The sequence below is a fragment of the Odontesthes bonariensis genome, chromosome 8 (assembly GCF_027942865.1).
Source record: "Odontesthes bonariensis isolate fOdoBon6 chromosome 8, fOdoBon6.hap1, whole genome shotgun sequence".
Lineage (NCBI taxonomy): Eukaryota > Metazoa > Chordata > Actinopteri > Atheriniformes > Atherinopsidae > Odontesthes > Odontesthes bonariensis.
In genome coordinates, this window is record NC_134513.1 from 50,443 (window position 1) to 66,107 (window position 15,665).

Below are 15,665 nucleotides of genomic sequence, written 5' to 3' on the forward strand. Positions count from 1 at the left end.
ACACGTGTCCAAACATTTCAGTGTTCTAACCCCTCCCCATCCTGACCCCCCCATCCCAGTCTGCCTACAGGATCCCAGTCGGACAGGAACGCGACTCAAGCTGACTCAGAGCAGCGGCTCTTCCTCTTCCAGGGGGAGGAAAGGGGGGAGGAGGGTCTATTTGTAATCCAAGTGGTGTAAAACGCAGCTGAGCGGAATCCCTGCTGCGCCCAGTTCGGCCGAACGGAGGATTGGCGCATTGCGATGACTCGGACAGACTGCATGAGCAGCATCCCATCAACTTATTTCATTTCCATAATATGTAAAGTGCTCCAGTAGCATTAGACTGTGATGCATCAGCTGAGGAAATCAGTGAAACAGATTTATGAAGACTTTGATTAAACGGTTGGGTGAAGAGTGGTCTGCAAACAACTGAGACATCAATTAAGGGCGTTCATGAACCTTTTCTATGAGTTAGAAACGGTAAAGCAGCCCAAACAGGAAATTCAAGGTAGCTGCCTTCAAAATAAAATCCCGGATTAAGTGGTATAGTTGTACAGGTACTGAGCCTGTTATTATGTTTGGTCCTAAGAGGCTACCATAACCCCAGAATGCCCTCGGGGCTGATTTCCTGTATAGTCAGTTCAGCCTTGAGTAAATGTTTTGGCAACCTGACTCCTGCCTGTCTCCTCGTTATTAACCTAAAATGAGGTAAATACATAACAGTAGTGATCTTGAATGAAACTAAGAGCTGTGATACAAACTGATCAATGATAGAGGAGCTCAGAAACCAGTCATAATATTATCAGGATTATTGGTGAATGATGATGATAATAATGCAGCTGGTTTTCTGGCATTATTCATGATATCTTTAATATATCAAATGTGTTTATCATCTGAAATTTTGATCCATCTATCTTTCTATCGGTGTTTGTAAATGAGCCGGATTTAATTTTGAAAGGCCGGACATGAGGACCGCTTTTCTCCTCGGAAGCTTCCAGCCTCTGGGGGGGATAAGGGAGGGAGGGAGGCAGCAGGGACGCGCTAACCTGCAGCAGGACTCACTCTGTCCTCCTGCAGCGGAGCTCACACCGCACACTCTCAGCTTCTTAGCCCGCAGCTGCAGCCCGGTGTCGGCCACACTCGGCCGGTGAAGCGGAGACATGGCTCGGGAGAACGGAGACACCGGCAGAGGAGAGACGTGGAAGAAACGAGTCGATGACATCAAGAAGATTTTTGATTTTAAAGAAGTCCTCGGAACGTGAGTACAGCGGCTGTGATTCAGCTGAGAGGTTTCCCTCTTTGGGACTCAGTGCTGAACCTTTGCTCATCACTGTTCAGTCTGCAGCTGCACGCGCATCAGCTGATGCGTGTTTATCATGTGTCATCACAGGCACGCGCGTGCTCAAGGTGTCTGGGAGACCAAACAGGAAACAACTAAAGCATAAAGCCAACCAAGCATCAACAATGCCAGAATTTCAGAAACAAACACTATTATACACTATTTTACAGTATTATACAGTATTTTACAGTATTGTACAGTATTGTACAGTATTTTAAAGTATTATACACTATTTTACAGTATATACAGTATTTTATTGTATTTTACAGTATTTTAAAGTATTTTATAGTATTATACAGTATTTGACAGTATTGTACAGTATTTTACAGTATTATACAGTATTTTACAGTATTTTCAGAAAACAATTAAATGAAATAAACACAGCAGTAAACACATCACATGTCTCAGACGTTGTGTCCTCTGAAACATTTCTGCACTTTTTGTTTTAACTGAAATGTTTTAAAGGTATTTTTGGCTTTTCTGAGTTGTTTTATAAGAGTTTGTCTTTTCTCAGTGATACCTGTCTGCACAGAGAATGTGAAATACATTTAGTTTCCCCACACAGAGCTGAGTCTGCAGTCATATTCCTGTTTGTGTTGCTTAGATAACGTACGAAGAGTGGGGGTGACTTTCAGAAAGCTGAGGCCATGGTGGCTGGAGGGGGGCGGTTAGGGTTTTCTTGTTGATGACAGCAGAATTAAAGTCTGACATCACTGACGCCCTCATAAGCTTTCTCCTGTTGGATTTAGTCTTCATGCTTTCAGCTCCATGTCAGGAAACCTTTTTCTGTTCCACTTTCTTTATTCTCAGTCAGACGACAGCGTTCAGGTCCATGCCCCCCCCCCTCTGAATCTGTGGCGTCCTGCTGATAGAACTGAGCTCTCTGTAGGCAGCCCTGCAGGAGGATGCAGATGGGGATTAACCTAAACCTGAGCACAGGGACGCTCGGTCCTGAGGTGTAATGACGGACTGAGGAGCTGTAGCTCCTAAATGTTTGACCGGATGTGAAACCCACCAGAGTGGCTCAGGACTCAGTGATCCGAGTCGGCCATGTTGCAGCCACACATTAACCAGCTGCTGACAGACATTTGAACCTGATGCATCAGCAGGAAGTCAGAGGAGAGGTGGACTCCACAGAGAGGGGGCCGGCTGCTTGGTGGTCCGCCAATGGAAACCTGTTGGCAGCCGGAGAGGGCGACAGGTCACTGAAGCCGGGATGCTGCATCAGACTGTGACAGCGGGCAGTTTCTGCTGACAGGATGTGATGTCACAGATGCTGACCAAAGCCTGTCTGACATGATGCTGCTTTAACATCTCAGGGATCGGCTCATGATGGCAGCCGTGTGCGCAGTGATGTCGTACACAAGGCTCTGCATGGTGTCTTATTACCCCCCCCCCCCAGTGTGTGTGTGTGTGTGTGTGTGTGTGTGTGTTCCTGTTGCTGAATCCTCAATTATTCATCCGAACAGGAGTGTGTTGTTTATGGCTGCAGATCTCAGCAGGAGGGATCAGGGAGCTGGAAGCTTCTTTCTTCCTCTGATTTCTACCAAAACAGCCAGAAAGCAAAATGTTCAACAGTGTTTTCCAGGTTCTGCACGTCCTTCAGCAGCTGAATTAGAGCCTGATATGAAAGCTGTTTGTTGCTGCTGTGTTTTGCTCTGATGAACTGACTCTGGGGCCAGGTTTGGACTGTTCCTCCTCCACAGTGTTCCCTACATGCAGCACTGAGCCCTGCATGGGCCTCAGCTTTGTATCTCACTGTTGTACTCAACATAATCTGAAGCTTCGTGATGTTGAGCAGCCGCCACTGCTTCCTGATTTAGATGGTTTAGTGTGGATGAATAAAAACAAAAAGAAATTTCACATCATAGGTCAGAACTTTATGCTCATAAAGTCCTAACTCAGTCCTTCTGGGAATGTGCACGGCTCACAGTAGCTCCATGTTTCTGCGTTCCAGTGGAAGGTCTTTCCCAGGAGTCCTGTAGAAAGTCAAAGCATGTGCACGTGTGTGCACGTGTGAGGGAAAGGTGAAGAAGGAAAGGACGTAATGGTGAAGGATTGTGGGAACGTCGGTGTGCCATCGAGGGCACGCTGCCCTTAATTGATGCTCCACTTCCCTGGTTCTGGTTCGGGCTCCTCCCAAAACTTCATGTCTCTCTTTATCTCCTCATTGTGTCTACGTTCAGCCGTGCACTTCCCCCAGTCCTCGTGCACTTCCCCCAGTCCTCGTGCACATCCCAGTGTCGGACTTCAAACATGATTTAAAACGTTCTTTTATTCTTGTTATAAATAGGATCCTAAAAATAGAGCAAAAGACACGAGACGATGCCGACTCCATCAGTGGACTGCCAGAACACCTTCAGCAGAGTGTGTGTGTGTGTGCGTGCACGTATGTGTGTGGTGCACATCTAATTTTATACCTGCGTGTTTGTAGATTTATGAACTCAGTGTTGTTCCCGTCGCCTCCGCCGAACCCTTCAGCTGTTTGTCTGCTTTTCAGGAGCTTTTCTAAATAACTCGTCTGTTTGGGATGTTGTTGATGGTGTCAGTTTTGTTGCTTCAAAAGTAGAAATATTCAGGAATTCTAGGTAAATCAGTTCTTTATGGTTCCTTATTCAGAAAAGGGTGGATTGGTCTCTTTGGACTTTAAACTGAGACTGGGTTAACCACTGTTCCACATGCCTCTGCTTCAGGAGTCCTTAAACAGCAAAGGGAAGTGGACCCCAGGAGTAAAGGCAGTAAACATCATGTGTTTTAGAATGAAATCACATCAGCAATGGCCTCAGAGCTAAAGAAATCTGAGCACAGGGGAAGGTTATTCATCCGTCTTTCTGTCAGAAGCAAATAAAACTCAGCTGTCATGACTTCTTTCATTTCTACATGCCGGTGATGTGAAATTACTGGGGGGGGGGGGGGGGGTGCAGACCTCTGAGTATTAATGATCATAAACTTTAGTCCATTATCGGATCAAAGCTCTATTTTAAGCCTCTTCACGACCACATCCAGCTCACAGAGGATCTGATCTGAGAGCCTGGCGTGATGAGGCGGCTCAGAACAGAAAGGCAAAGAGTTCAATGTGTTTGTCTCAGAGAAAGTCTGAATTAAGTTAATCTATTCCAGGCTGTCACTCTGACTCAGAGTTTCCAGAAAACAAGTCCTTTTATCTTTTAAACTTTCTTTTTCTTGAGGAACACAGCTGGCAGATTCTCCACGCTGGGAACAGAAAATATAAACATATTTCTGCTCTGTGTGACATCCACCATGAGCCTGAAACACATAAGGACACTAAGTGATGCTCCAGGTTGTTTACCCTGACCGGGGGATTTGGTTTCAGAGCTGCGGTGCAATCCTAAAGAGCCCTGACAACAACATCTGCTGTCTGAGAGAGAAATCAGGGCTGTGGCCCGCTGGGACTCAGCCGCCTGTTGGAATGGATTTAGCTGCAGGTGGGTGACCAGGTTTTATCTTTCAGAGACGAGACGCTGCTGGGGTCAGAAGACTCGCAGCAACGGGAGCCTTAGTGCTGACCACTGAGCTGCAGATCACAAACATCATTACATTACATTACAGTCATTTTGCAGACGCTTTTAACCAAAGCGACTTACAATAAGTGCGTTCAACATCGGTAGGCAAAAGAAATTCAGGTCACAAGAAATCATAAGTGCATTTCCTTCCAATACCAAACAGCTAAGAGCAAAACTAGTGCAGAGTAAGTGCGATAAGTCAGATACCTCAGCCTCTCACCAACTGCATACCAGTCACAGCGGGGTGGGGATTCAAACCCTGGTTCGGGTAGGGGGTAATGAAAATATAGAGGGTGCCAGTGGTGGAGGAAACAATAAGTGCGTAAGGAACTAGGACGGATCAGGGTAGTGTTTCCTGCAGAGATGGGTTTTCAGCCTGCGGCGAAAGATGGGCAGCGACTCAGCCATCCTGATATCAGTCGGGAGATCGTTCCACCATCGGGGTGCCAGAACAGAGAAAAGCCGTGACCGTGTCGATGGTGCGCAGGGACCCCTGAGTGACGGGGCAGCCAGGCGCCTGGTGGCCGCAGAGCGAAGTGGTCGGGCGGGGGTGTAGGGCTTGACCATAGCCTGGAGGTATGAAGGAGCTGTTCCTTCCACTGCCCTGTAGGCCAGCACCAGAGTATGAAACTGGATGCTGCAGCTACAGGGAGCCGGTGTAGAGAGCTGAGAAGGGGAGTGGTGTGGGAGAACTTGGGGAGGTTGAACACCAGACGAGCAGCAGCTTTCTGAACCAGCTCCAGAGGTCTGATGGCAGAAGCCGGGGCGCCAGCAAGGAGGGAGTTGCAGTAGTCCAGGCGGGAGATGAAGAGCCTGGATGAGCACCTGTGCTGCCTTGTCGGTGAGGAAGGGGCGAATCCTCCGGATGTTGTAGAGGAGGAATCGTCAGGAATCGGTCACTAATGCGATGTTTGGCGAGAACGACAGTTCGTCGTCCATGGTCACATCCAGATTCCTCGCGGTCCGGGTTGATGTCACCACAGAGTCATCCATGGTGATGGCCAGGTCTCTGAACGGGCAGCCCTTCCCCGGGAGAAACACCAGCTCAGTCTTGTCCAGGTTGAGCTTAAGGTGGTGCATCGACATCCACCCAGAGATGTCTGCCAGGCACGCAGCAATGCGTGCTTCCACTTGGGTGTCAGAAGGGGGAAAAGACAGAATCAGCTGGGTGTCGTCTGCATAGCAGTGGTAGGAAAAGTTATGGGAGTGGATGACAGAACCAAGGGATGATGTGTAGAGGGAGAAAAGAAGAGGACCCAGGACCGAACCTTGGGGAACCCCGGTGGTGAGCCTACGTGGCTTCGACACAGATCATGCAGCACCCTGGTTAAAGTAATGTACTGGTTAGTTTTACTCGGAGCCAACAGAGGACATTGTGTACATGAAACAGCTCTGGTCTAAAAATATGAGCTGCACTGTTTAAAAAGTGCTTTGGTCAGCTATTATTTGGTAGAAGTTGGCTTCGCCACACGTTTAAGTTGAAAGTTTGGATCCACGGGCGCTTTGAAAATGATGTCATCAGCGTGAGACATTTTCAGTGGCTCCATCCACAGAGCCAGCTGTTTAAACCCTTCAGTTAGCATGATGCACCTCTAAGAGGGACGATAACTGCCAGGAAAACACAAAAAGAGACATTTTGCCAGCGGAATGAGAGGGAAACATGGGAGAGAATGTGTCGCCGAAGGTGAAGCGGAAATATAACTTGGGTTATTTTCCCAAACAGATCCCACTGCATCAGTGACATGGAAGTAGCCTGGATTCAGTTAAATGATGAAGAGTAGATTAATGCAATGTGCATCGTTGTGGTCAGCTGGTGAACAATGTAACGGGAAACCCAATTAATCTGTTTAAAAGGTATTTTCCCCAGAGACTGCGCAGAAAGCAGGACAATGTGGGCCAATGGGACTCCAAAAGAAAAGCATCATCTCATCATGTTACATTTGCACAGCTGAGTGTCTCTTAACTTTGATTAAAAAAACTCTGCGTTTCTTTTATTTTATCATTGGTATACTTTTGAAAGTGACAGCATAACAAACTCTGTATTATGATCAAGATGGAGCAGCATAGAAAATAATATAGTGATCATCTCTTTGCCGTATGGCCACGCCCGACCTGGCTCCCCACATGGACACGGATATCGTCCTGTTGGCAGTCCTGTTGGCAGTCCTGTTGGCAGTCCTGTTGGCAGTCCTGTTGGAAGTCCTGTTGGCAGTCCTGTTGGCAGTCCTGTTGGCAGTCCTGTTGGACGTCCTGTTGGCAGTCCTGTTGGCAGTCCTGTTGGCAGTCCTGTTGGCAGTCCTGTTGGAAGTCCTGTTGGAAGTCCTGTTGGAAGTCCTGTTGGCAGTCCTGTTGGCAGTCCTGTTGGAAGTCCTGTTGGAAGTCCTGTTGGACGTCCTGTTGGCAGTCCTGTTGGCAGTCCTGTTGGACGTCCTGTTGGCAGTCCTGTTGGACGTCCTGTTGGCAGTCCTGTTGGCAGTCCTGTTGGAAGTCCTGTTGGCAGTCCTGTTGGAAGTCCTGTTGGCAGTCCTGTTGGAAATGATCTTGTTGCTTGTGTGAAGGGGTGAATTGGGCTTTGTGGTCAAAAACAAGAGTGGTCTTCTGCCAAAGATGGCAGTCATATCAAACGATGTCCCCCCCAACAGCTGAATTAACCTCTAAATGAAAGCTTTGCTTTTTGTATTTTTGGTTTCTGCAAAAATAAATTGAATCTGTCCTTTGAGCAAAGCATTGGATCCAACTCTCCTCAGCCTGTGATCAGGTTTGAAACAGGAATGTGAGGCAGGCTGTCACTGAAACAGAACAGACCCTGTTATCTGATAAATCAAGATTAACTATGTGTCAGCAAGTGTTGTGGTTGCCCTTGGGGAAATGCTTTCAGACTGCATCGGGTGGTGAATCATTTTAAAACTCTCAGAGCAGCCGGCAGTCCTCCCTGAGTTTATAAACCAATGTAACCTGCTTAAGCATCATTCCCATATTTCTGCTGGTCCATATGTTAAAGCCGAAGCAGGGGAAGGTTGAACGGTTCTTAGTCTACTACGTAGAATACTTAAAAAGCTGAAAGCCTTTTTTGAAAATGTGCGAGGGGAGAACTTAGACTCCAACCTGAAGAGGAAGACCAGTCAGAAAGCAGCTTAGCATATTTTCACTGAAGGCTCTGCTGCTTATGAGCCAGGAGAAATTAGAACATGATAATGGAGTGGAGGATGAGGATGAAGAAGAAGAGATAACAGCAGGAAAATTAGGAATTATAATGAAGGAGGAGAGTGGAAACCTAGGGCGTATTCACACCTACCTCGTTTGGTCCGGACCAAACGACCAAACGGACCAGATTTTCGTTGGTTCGGACCTTTTGGGATGGTCTGAATACAAACCACCGAACTCTGGTCCGGACCAAACAAGCGGACCGAGACCGAGCTGAAAGGTCGGACTCGGTCCGGATCAAACGAACCCTGGTGCGGATCTTTTGGAGGTGTGAAAGCAGACCGGACCTAATCCCAGACTTTTTGCTTTTTTTGTACCTCGGGAGCATCCGTCGTTTGTCTGCTGCTAGGTAACAGAACAGAGTGTCGTTCTTCTAATTACTAGACCGGCTGTGGTAAAGCTAAGAGCCCGAATTATCTCAGCTTGATGAGCACACATCAGCGTTATCCTCCGTAGCCGCCTTGCCCTTTGTCGTCGTTGTTGATAAATTACTTGTACAGCAGCAGAGTAATTACACAGTTGTGAAAATAGCAAAACGTTGAAAAAACATATAGTTTTGATTATATTAAAAGCAATAACGGCACGGAAAGCGTCCATGAATACATTCACTTTTGAACTTAGCACTTTGTGTTGCGCGTGTCGATTCTGACCAATAGCCAAACGACTTCAGGGCGCGTGGCTTTGTTGACATATTTTGGTCCGTTTACTGAAATGTACAGTCTGAAAGTGAACCGCACCAAAATGAAAAAAAAAGGTTCGGACCAAAGCAAGTGAACTATCGGACTTTCCTGGTCTGAATACGCCCCTATATAAGCCTGAAGAGAGGCTTCAGGGGCTTGTAGCATGGTTCTGTCCTGAAGGATGGATACACTGGGAGAGATTTTAACTTCGCTCTGCCACCATCACTGGGAGCTTATCAAGCTTTTGCTCTGAGGAGACAGTCCTCCTTTCTGGTGCCAGAAAGCATTTAAGACCTGTGCTTGAATCCAAAGTGGTGTCTAATTATGCCAAATTCAGCGTAGAGGCTAATAGGAGCCTCACAGTAATGAAGGCTCACCCCGGAGGGGATGAGGGGCTCCTTTCAGAGCCCAGAGGGAATCCTCCATCAGGTTGTGTCTGTCTGAGGAGGCGGGAACACAGAGGGTTGTACTTTAATTTCTTCTCCTGTTGTGACAACAGACCACAAGAGAACAGGCTCCTCAGTGAGGAGTTTCCAGGTTTATCAGAACTCAGTCATTTATTCCAGGAAACTGTGATGTGTGTGAGGGTTGATTTTCTGTTGAAAAACAGCACAAATAGACTTTAGACTGTGTATTAATGTTAAAATACAATTTTTGCTCCTGATCCAGGATCATGTTCATTACACACTTTCACCCCTGCAGAATATTTTGTCTTCTTCCTTGAACCCATTTTCTCAGAATCCCTCCAAAAACCCCGAGACCTGGTGTGAAGTTGGTGGTTGTAATGTAATTGTAATTGTAATTGTAATGTAATGTAATGGTTGTGATGCTGTGTGACTAAGGCCTTAGACTATATGTGCCTTGTGTTCTGACTGACCTTTTCCCTAAACCCTGCATCTTTGATGGTGGGAATGTTGTGTCCTGGAAGGCTTCATGACAGAACATTTCAGCATCAAGTGAAGGGAAAGTCAAACTCGCCGTTAGAAAGTCATGAATTCATATCAACCCAGCTGGAAAATCCATGTGATGTTCTGCTAAAATGAAAAGGATTTTATCTTTTTATCCAATATTTGTTATTTAATGGGGCTTAAATATAGAATAGGCTATGTTAAGTTGAACATCTGAAGTGGAAATATTAAGACTATATAGTATTTTGTATTGTTTAGGCTGTAAATGTTAATTCACATGACTGACGACAGCTTTGTTAATATGAGACCAGTAGGTTTCTAAAAGACCAGCGAGGACAAGGATTAGTAGAAAAGTCTACTAATCTACTAAAAAGGTGAGTCCTATTTTTGCTCAGATATTCAGCCAAACAGAGCAAATACAGGAACTCCTGTTACTCTCAGAAGATCAGCACCATGTTAAAAGCAAACGGGCCCCACGTCCCGGTGCTGTCGGGGGGACCTGGGGGTGTCTGTAGGGGACCCCACGATGCCCATTCAGGGCCTGATTCAGCTGACACCTTTCAGTGAGGGGGGAAAGGTGTCTTTATTAGTTATACATATATTCAATTCAATTCAATTCAATTCAATTCATTTTTATTTATATAGCGCCAAATACAACAAATGTCATCTCAAGGCACTTAGACACATATATGTGTGTTTGGTCAAACTCTTTGGCAGCGTACCAAGAACTCTGATCAACTTTATTCTGTCGCACTTTGCTTCTCTTATGGGGAATTTTATTAACAGGAACAACCTGGAAACATTTTACATGGAAGCAAACACAGAATTCCCAACGACAGCAGCTGGGTCCTCTTACACTCCCTGATAGCATCCTATGGCAGGGCCCCACTCCCACCCACAGGATATCATGGATAGGCCAGTGTGGCAAACACTAAATTATATTTATTATTATAATTTAATGCCATGTCTTCATTAAACAGTAATTCATCCATAATCTTATAGCAGTCTGACAGCTCAGAGTAGTTCAAGAGTAACAGCATGTACCCAAATAATGTTTGGTCTGCATTCAGCAGGGTCGCCGTAGTAACAGTCAGCCGTTGCCCATCAGTTTAACTGCTGTTAATGGAAGCACCGCTGCTGCCGGCCGGCACACACTCTTCTCCACAGGTCAGAAAAAAGACCGACTCAGCTGCCTGTGCAAGTCACAGAAACCAAACCCACAGTTTCGCTGCGTCATAGAAACATGGAGACAGTGACACACTCTGACATGAACACATTAGAATATCCACCTGCTTTCTCTTAGTCCCTCCACTGTACTTAGCTCTGTGTATGAAGCTGTTTATCTGGCTCAGCTTGGCCCAGTTACATCTGGGTGGCCCTGCAGAACACAATGCCACACCGCACAAACACATACAAACACATACAAACACACACAAACAACGCACAAACACATACAAACACATACAAACACACACAAACGCACACAAACACATACAAACACACACAAACACCGCACAAACACATACAAACACACACAAACACATACAAACACATACAAACACACACAAACACATACAAACACACACAAACACCGCACAAACACATACAAACACACACAAACACATACAAACACATACAAACACACACAAACACATACAAACACACACAAACACACACAAACACATACAAACACATACAAACACACACAAACAACGCACAAACACATACAAACACACACAAACGCATACAAACACACACAAACGCATACAAACACACACAAACACACACAAACACACACAAACTTACACAAACGCATACAAACACATACAAACACATACAAACACCGCACAAACACATACAAACACATACAAACACACACAAACAACGCACAAACACACACAAACACACACAAACTTACACAAACACATACAAACGCATACAAACACACACAAACACATACAAACAAATACAAACACATACAAACACATACACACACACAAATACAAACACACACAAACACAAACGCATACAAACACATACAAACTTACACAAACACATACACACACACAAATACAAACACACACAAACACAAACAAATACAAAAACACACAAACACATACAAACTTACACAAACACATACACACACACAAACACACACAAATACAAACGCATACAAACACACACAAACTTACACAAACACATACAAAAACATACAAACACATACAAACATATACAAACACACACAAACGCATACAAACGCATACAAACTTATACAAACGCATACAAACACATACAAACACATACAAACATATACAAACTTACACAAATACATACAAAAACATACAAACACATACAAACATATACAAACACACACAAACGCATACAAACGCATACAAACTTACACAAACGCATACAAACGCATACAAACACATACAAACACACACAAACACATACAAACACATACAAACATATACAAACACACACAAACGCATACAAACACATACAAACATATACAAACACACACAAACGCATACAAACACATACAAACATATACAAACACACACAAACGCATACAAACGCATACAAACTTATACAAACGCATACAAACACATACAAACGCATACAAACACACACAAACTTACACAAATACATACAAAAACATACAAACACATACAAACATATACAAACATATACAAACACACACAAACGCATACAAACGCATACAAACTTATACAAACGCATACAAACACATACAAACGCATACAAACACACACAAACTTACACAAATACATACAAAAACATACAAACACATACAAACATATACAAACACACACAAACGCATACAAACGCATACAAACTTACACAAACGCATACAAACGCATACAAACTTACACAAACGCATACAAACGCATACAAACACATACAAACACATACAAACTTACACAAACGCATACAAACACATACAAACACATACAAACACATACAAACTTACACAAACACACACAAACACATACAAACGCATACAAACACACACAAACACATACAAACACACACAAACGCATACAAACACACACAAACGCATACAAACACACACAAACGCATACAAACACACACAAACACATACAAACTTACACAAACGCATACAAACACATACAAACTCATACAAACACATACAAACTTACACAAACACACACAAACACATACAAACGCATACAAACACACACAAACGCATACAAACACACACAAACGCATACAAACACACACAAACGCATACAAACACACACAAACGCATACAAACACACACACACACACACACACAAACACATACAAACACACACAAACATATACAAACACACACAAACACATACAAACTTACACATACACACACACAAACACACACAAATACAAATGCATACAAACACATACAAACTTACACAAACACATACAAAAACACACAAACACATACAAACACACACACACAAACACCGCACAAACACATACAAACACACACAAACACACACAAACACACACAAACACACGCACAAACACATACAAACACACACAAACACACACAAACGCATACAAACACATACAAACAAATACAAACTTACACAAACACATAAAAACACATACAAACAAATACAAACACACACATACACACAGACCTAAAAGTGCTGAAGTCTCAGACTGAGAGGACTTAGGGGTGCTTTGTAGGAGTCGCCTGCTTCCCAGTTGGATGATAATGTTGATATATGTGTGTGTGTGTGTGTGTGTGACGGCTGTGCCACAAACTCAGTGTTTCATAGTTTAACTTGTGTGTTGAGGGGGTCCCATCCTCCTGCCCCACACTGCTTATAAAGCATTCACTTCTAATAAACCCAACTGCTGGTGGGCACATTTCACTGAGCAGCGATTCCCTCCTGTTTGCACTGCCGCCCGTTCTGTTTGCGTCTGTTTGACTTCTGTTTTTGTGACGTTGGCTGTAATTAAATTGTGATCAAGCCGAACCGAGCTGGAGTCTCTGAGTGAAGTGTTGTGCTGTAACAGTGTCTTGTTAACACCTGTCCTCCTGTGTGTGACTGAGGGTGTTACTGCAGGAGAGTTCGGCAGCTTGTATGCTGCAGAGCAGCTGGGGATGTGGATTTGTAGCATAATGAGAAAGAAATGTAAATGAGCATATATGCATGACTTCATGGCAGCACTGGAAACTGGCTACAAAAGATTATGATTACAATGAATTGAACTCCAATTGGCTTGAATTGGACAATTATTGAAATGCCTTCAGATGACATTTGTTGTAATTTGGCGCTATATAAATAAAACTGAATTGAATTCAGAAGAATCACTCTGACTATTTGCAGTAGGCTTCTTTAAACTCATTTCCTTCTCTCACAATTAGAAACTGAAATAAATGGGTTACTGTAAATGCCAAAGTTGTGGAGAGGCTGTCATTGTTTTCAATGTAAAAATCTTATGTGTCTGATTACAGTTACATTTTCCATCCCATAAAGTTGGAAACAGAGTAAAGGGCAGCATGACATGGTGCAAGCAGAGGCAAACTGCCAAACCACCCTGGATGAACCTTCGGCCAAACACCATTTCCAAACCAAGGCACACACACTTGTTTTTTTTTTTTTGTAGGATTGTATGACGTTCTTATGAGCAGCTAATGTCTTGTAATCCCAATGACTTGCTGAATGGGGCTGTAGAGCTTTTCTGCATGTAAGGAACCGATTAAATGAGAAGCTAATGCAAACTCTGAGAAATTAGTTTGATACTAGGTAGCAACCAGGTACTTAGCGCTAGCTGCCAGGTGCTGGGACATGGTCCGACCGAGGTGCTGGTCGCTAGCTGCCAGGTGCCGGGACATGGTCCGACCGAGGTGCTGGTCGCTAGCTGCCAGGTGCTTGGACATGGTGCGACCGAGGTGCTGGTCGCTAGCTGCTAGGTGCTTGGACATGGTGCGACCGAGGTGCTGGTCGCTAGCTGCTAGGTGCCGGGACATGGTCCGACCGAGGTGCTGGTCGCTAGCTGCCAGGTGCCGGGACATGGTCCGACCGAGGTGCTGGTCGCTAGCTGCCAGGTGCCGGGACATGGTCCGACCGAGGTGCTGGTCGCTAGCTGCCAGGTGCCGGGACATGGTCCGACCGAGGTGCTGGTCGCTAGCTGCCAGGTGCCGGGACATGGTCCGACCGAGGTGCTGGCCGTTAGCTGCCAGGTGCCGGGACATGGTCCGACCGAGGTGCTGGTCGCTAGCTGCCAGGTGCCGGGACATGGTCCGACCGAGGTGCTGGTCGCTAGCTGCCAGGTGCCGGGACATGGTCCGACCGAGGTGCTGGTCGCTAGCTGCCTAGGTGCCAAGCAGGGCTCTCAAGTTTTCAAGTTTGCTTGGAGTGAGATTCCGGCGGGGCAGGGGCCGGGCCATGTGCGTGGGGGGGTTTCTTTCGGGTTTTTTTTTGGGGGGGGGGGTCCCTTGCAGTATCACATCGCCATAAACTAGCTACTTAAAGAACAAAAAAATTGTTTTATTTATACCAAAATCACAAATCTTCACTTTTACACTAAATTCTGCTATATTTTAAAATAAATTGTTTTAGGTATGCAAAGTCTTAACAAACAAAAAAACAGACAAATTAAATTAAGAAAAACAAACATAACCCCAAATGGGCCCCTTGAGCAGTCCCTCTCTGTGTGTGTTTGTTTATGAGTGTTGTTGTAAGTGTTTGTGGCAGATTTTGATGCTTGATGACTGATATTGGGGGCTCCCATTTAAAGCACTGTGGCTCAATGTCAGCCATTTTCACAGTCATGATGGATGACAGAGTTCCATTCAGAAACAACGTGTTCCTGGTCTTGGTTTTATTGAGCCCCACCATGGAAAAAACCCTCTCTGCATCAGCATTTCAGTGCGGCAGAACTAATACCAGTTTGGCAATTGTAGATAGCCTTATTGGGAATCTACTCATACCAGTCACCTTTGAAAAAAATTAACCACGGAAGCCTAATTACACTCCTACATATTTTTCAT

The 15,665-nt window shown here is 44.9% G+C and overlaps 1 protein-coding gene across 1 annotated transcript in view; it reads left to right on the plus strand.

Annotated features, from left to right (window-relative positions):
* Positions 1 to 1,008: 1,008 nt before the first annotated feature.
* Positions 1,009 to 15,665, plus strand: part of camk1da (calcium/calmodulin-dependent protein kinase 1Da) — a 49,504-nt gene continuing 34,847 nt past the window's right edge. The window contains exon 1 of the mRNA XM_075471244.1: positions 1,009 to 1,240. Coding sequence (XP_075327359.1) covers positions 1,143 to 1,240 — 98 coding nt within the window. The 5' untranslated portion in view covers positions 1,009 to 1,142. The remainder of the gene's footprint in view (positions 1,241 to 15,665) is intronic.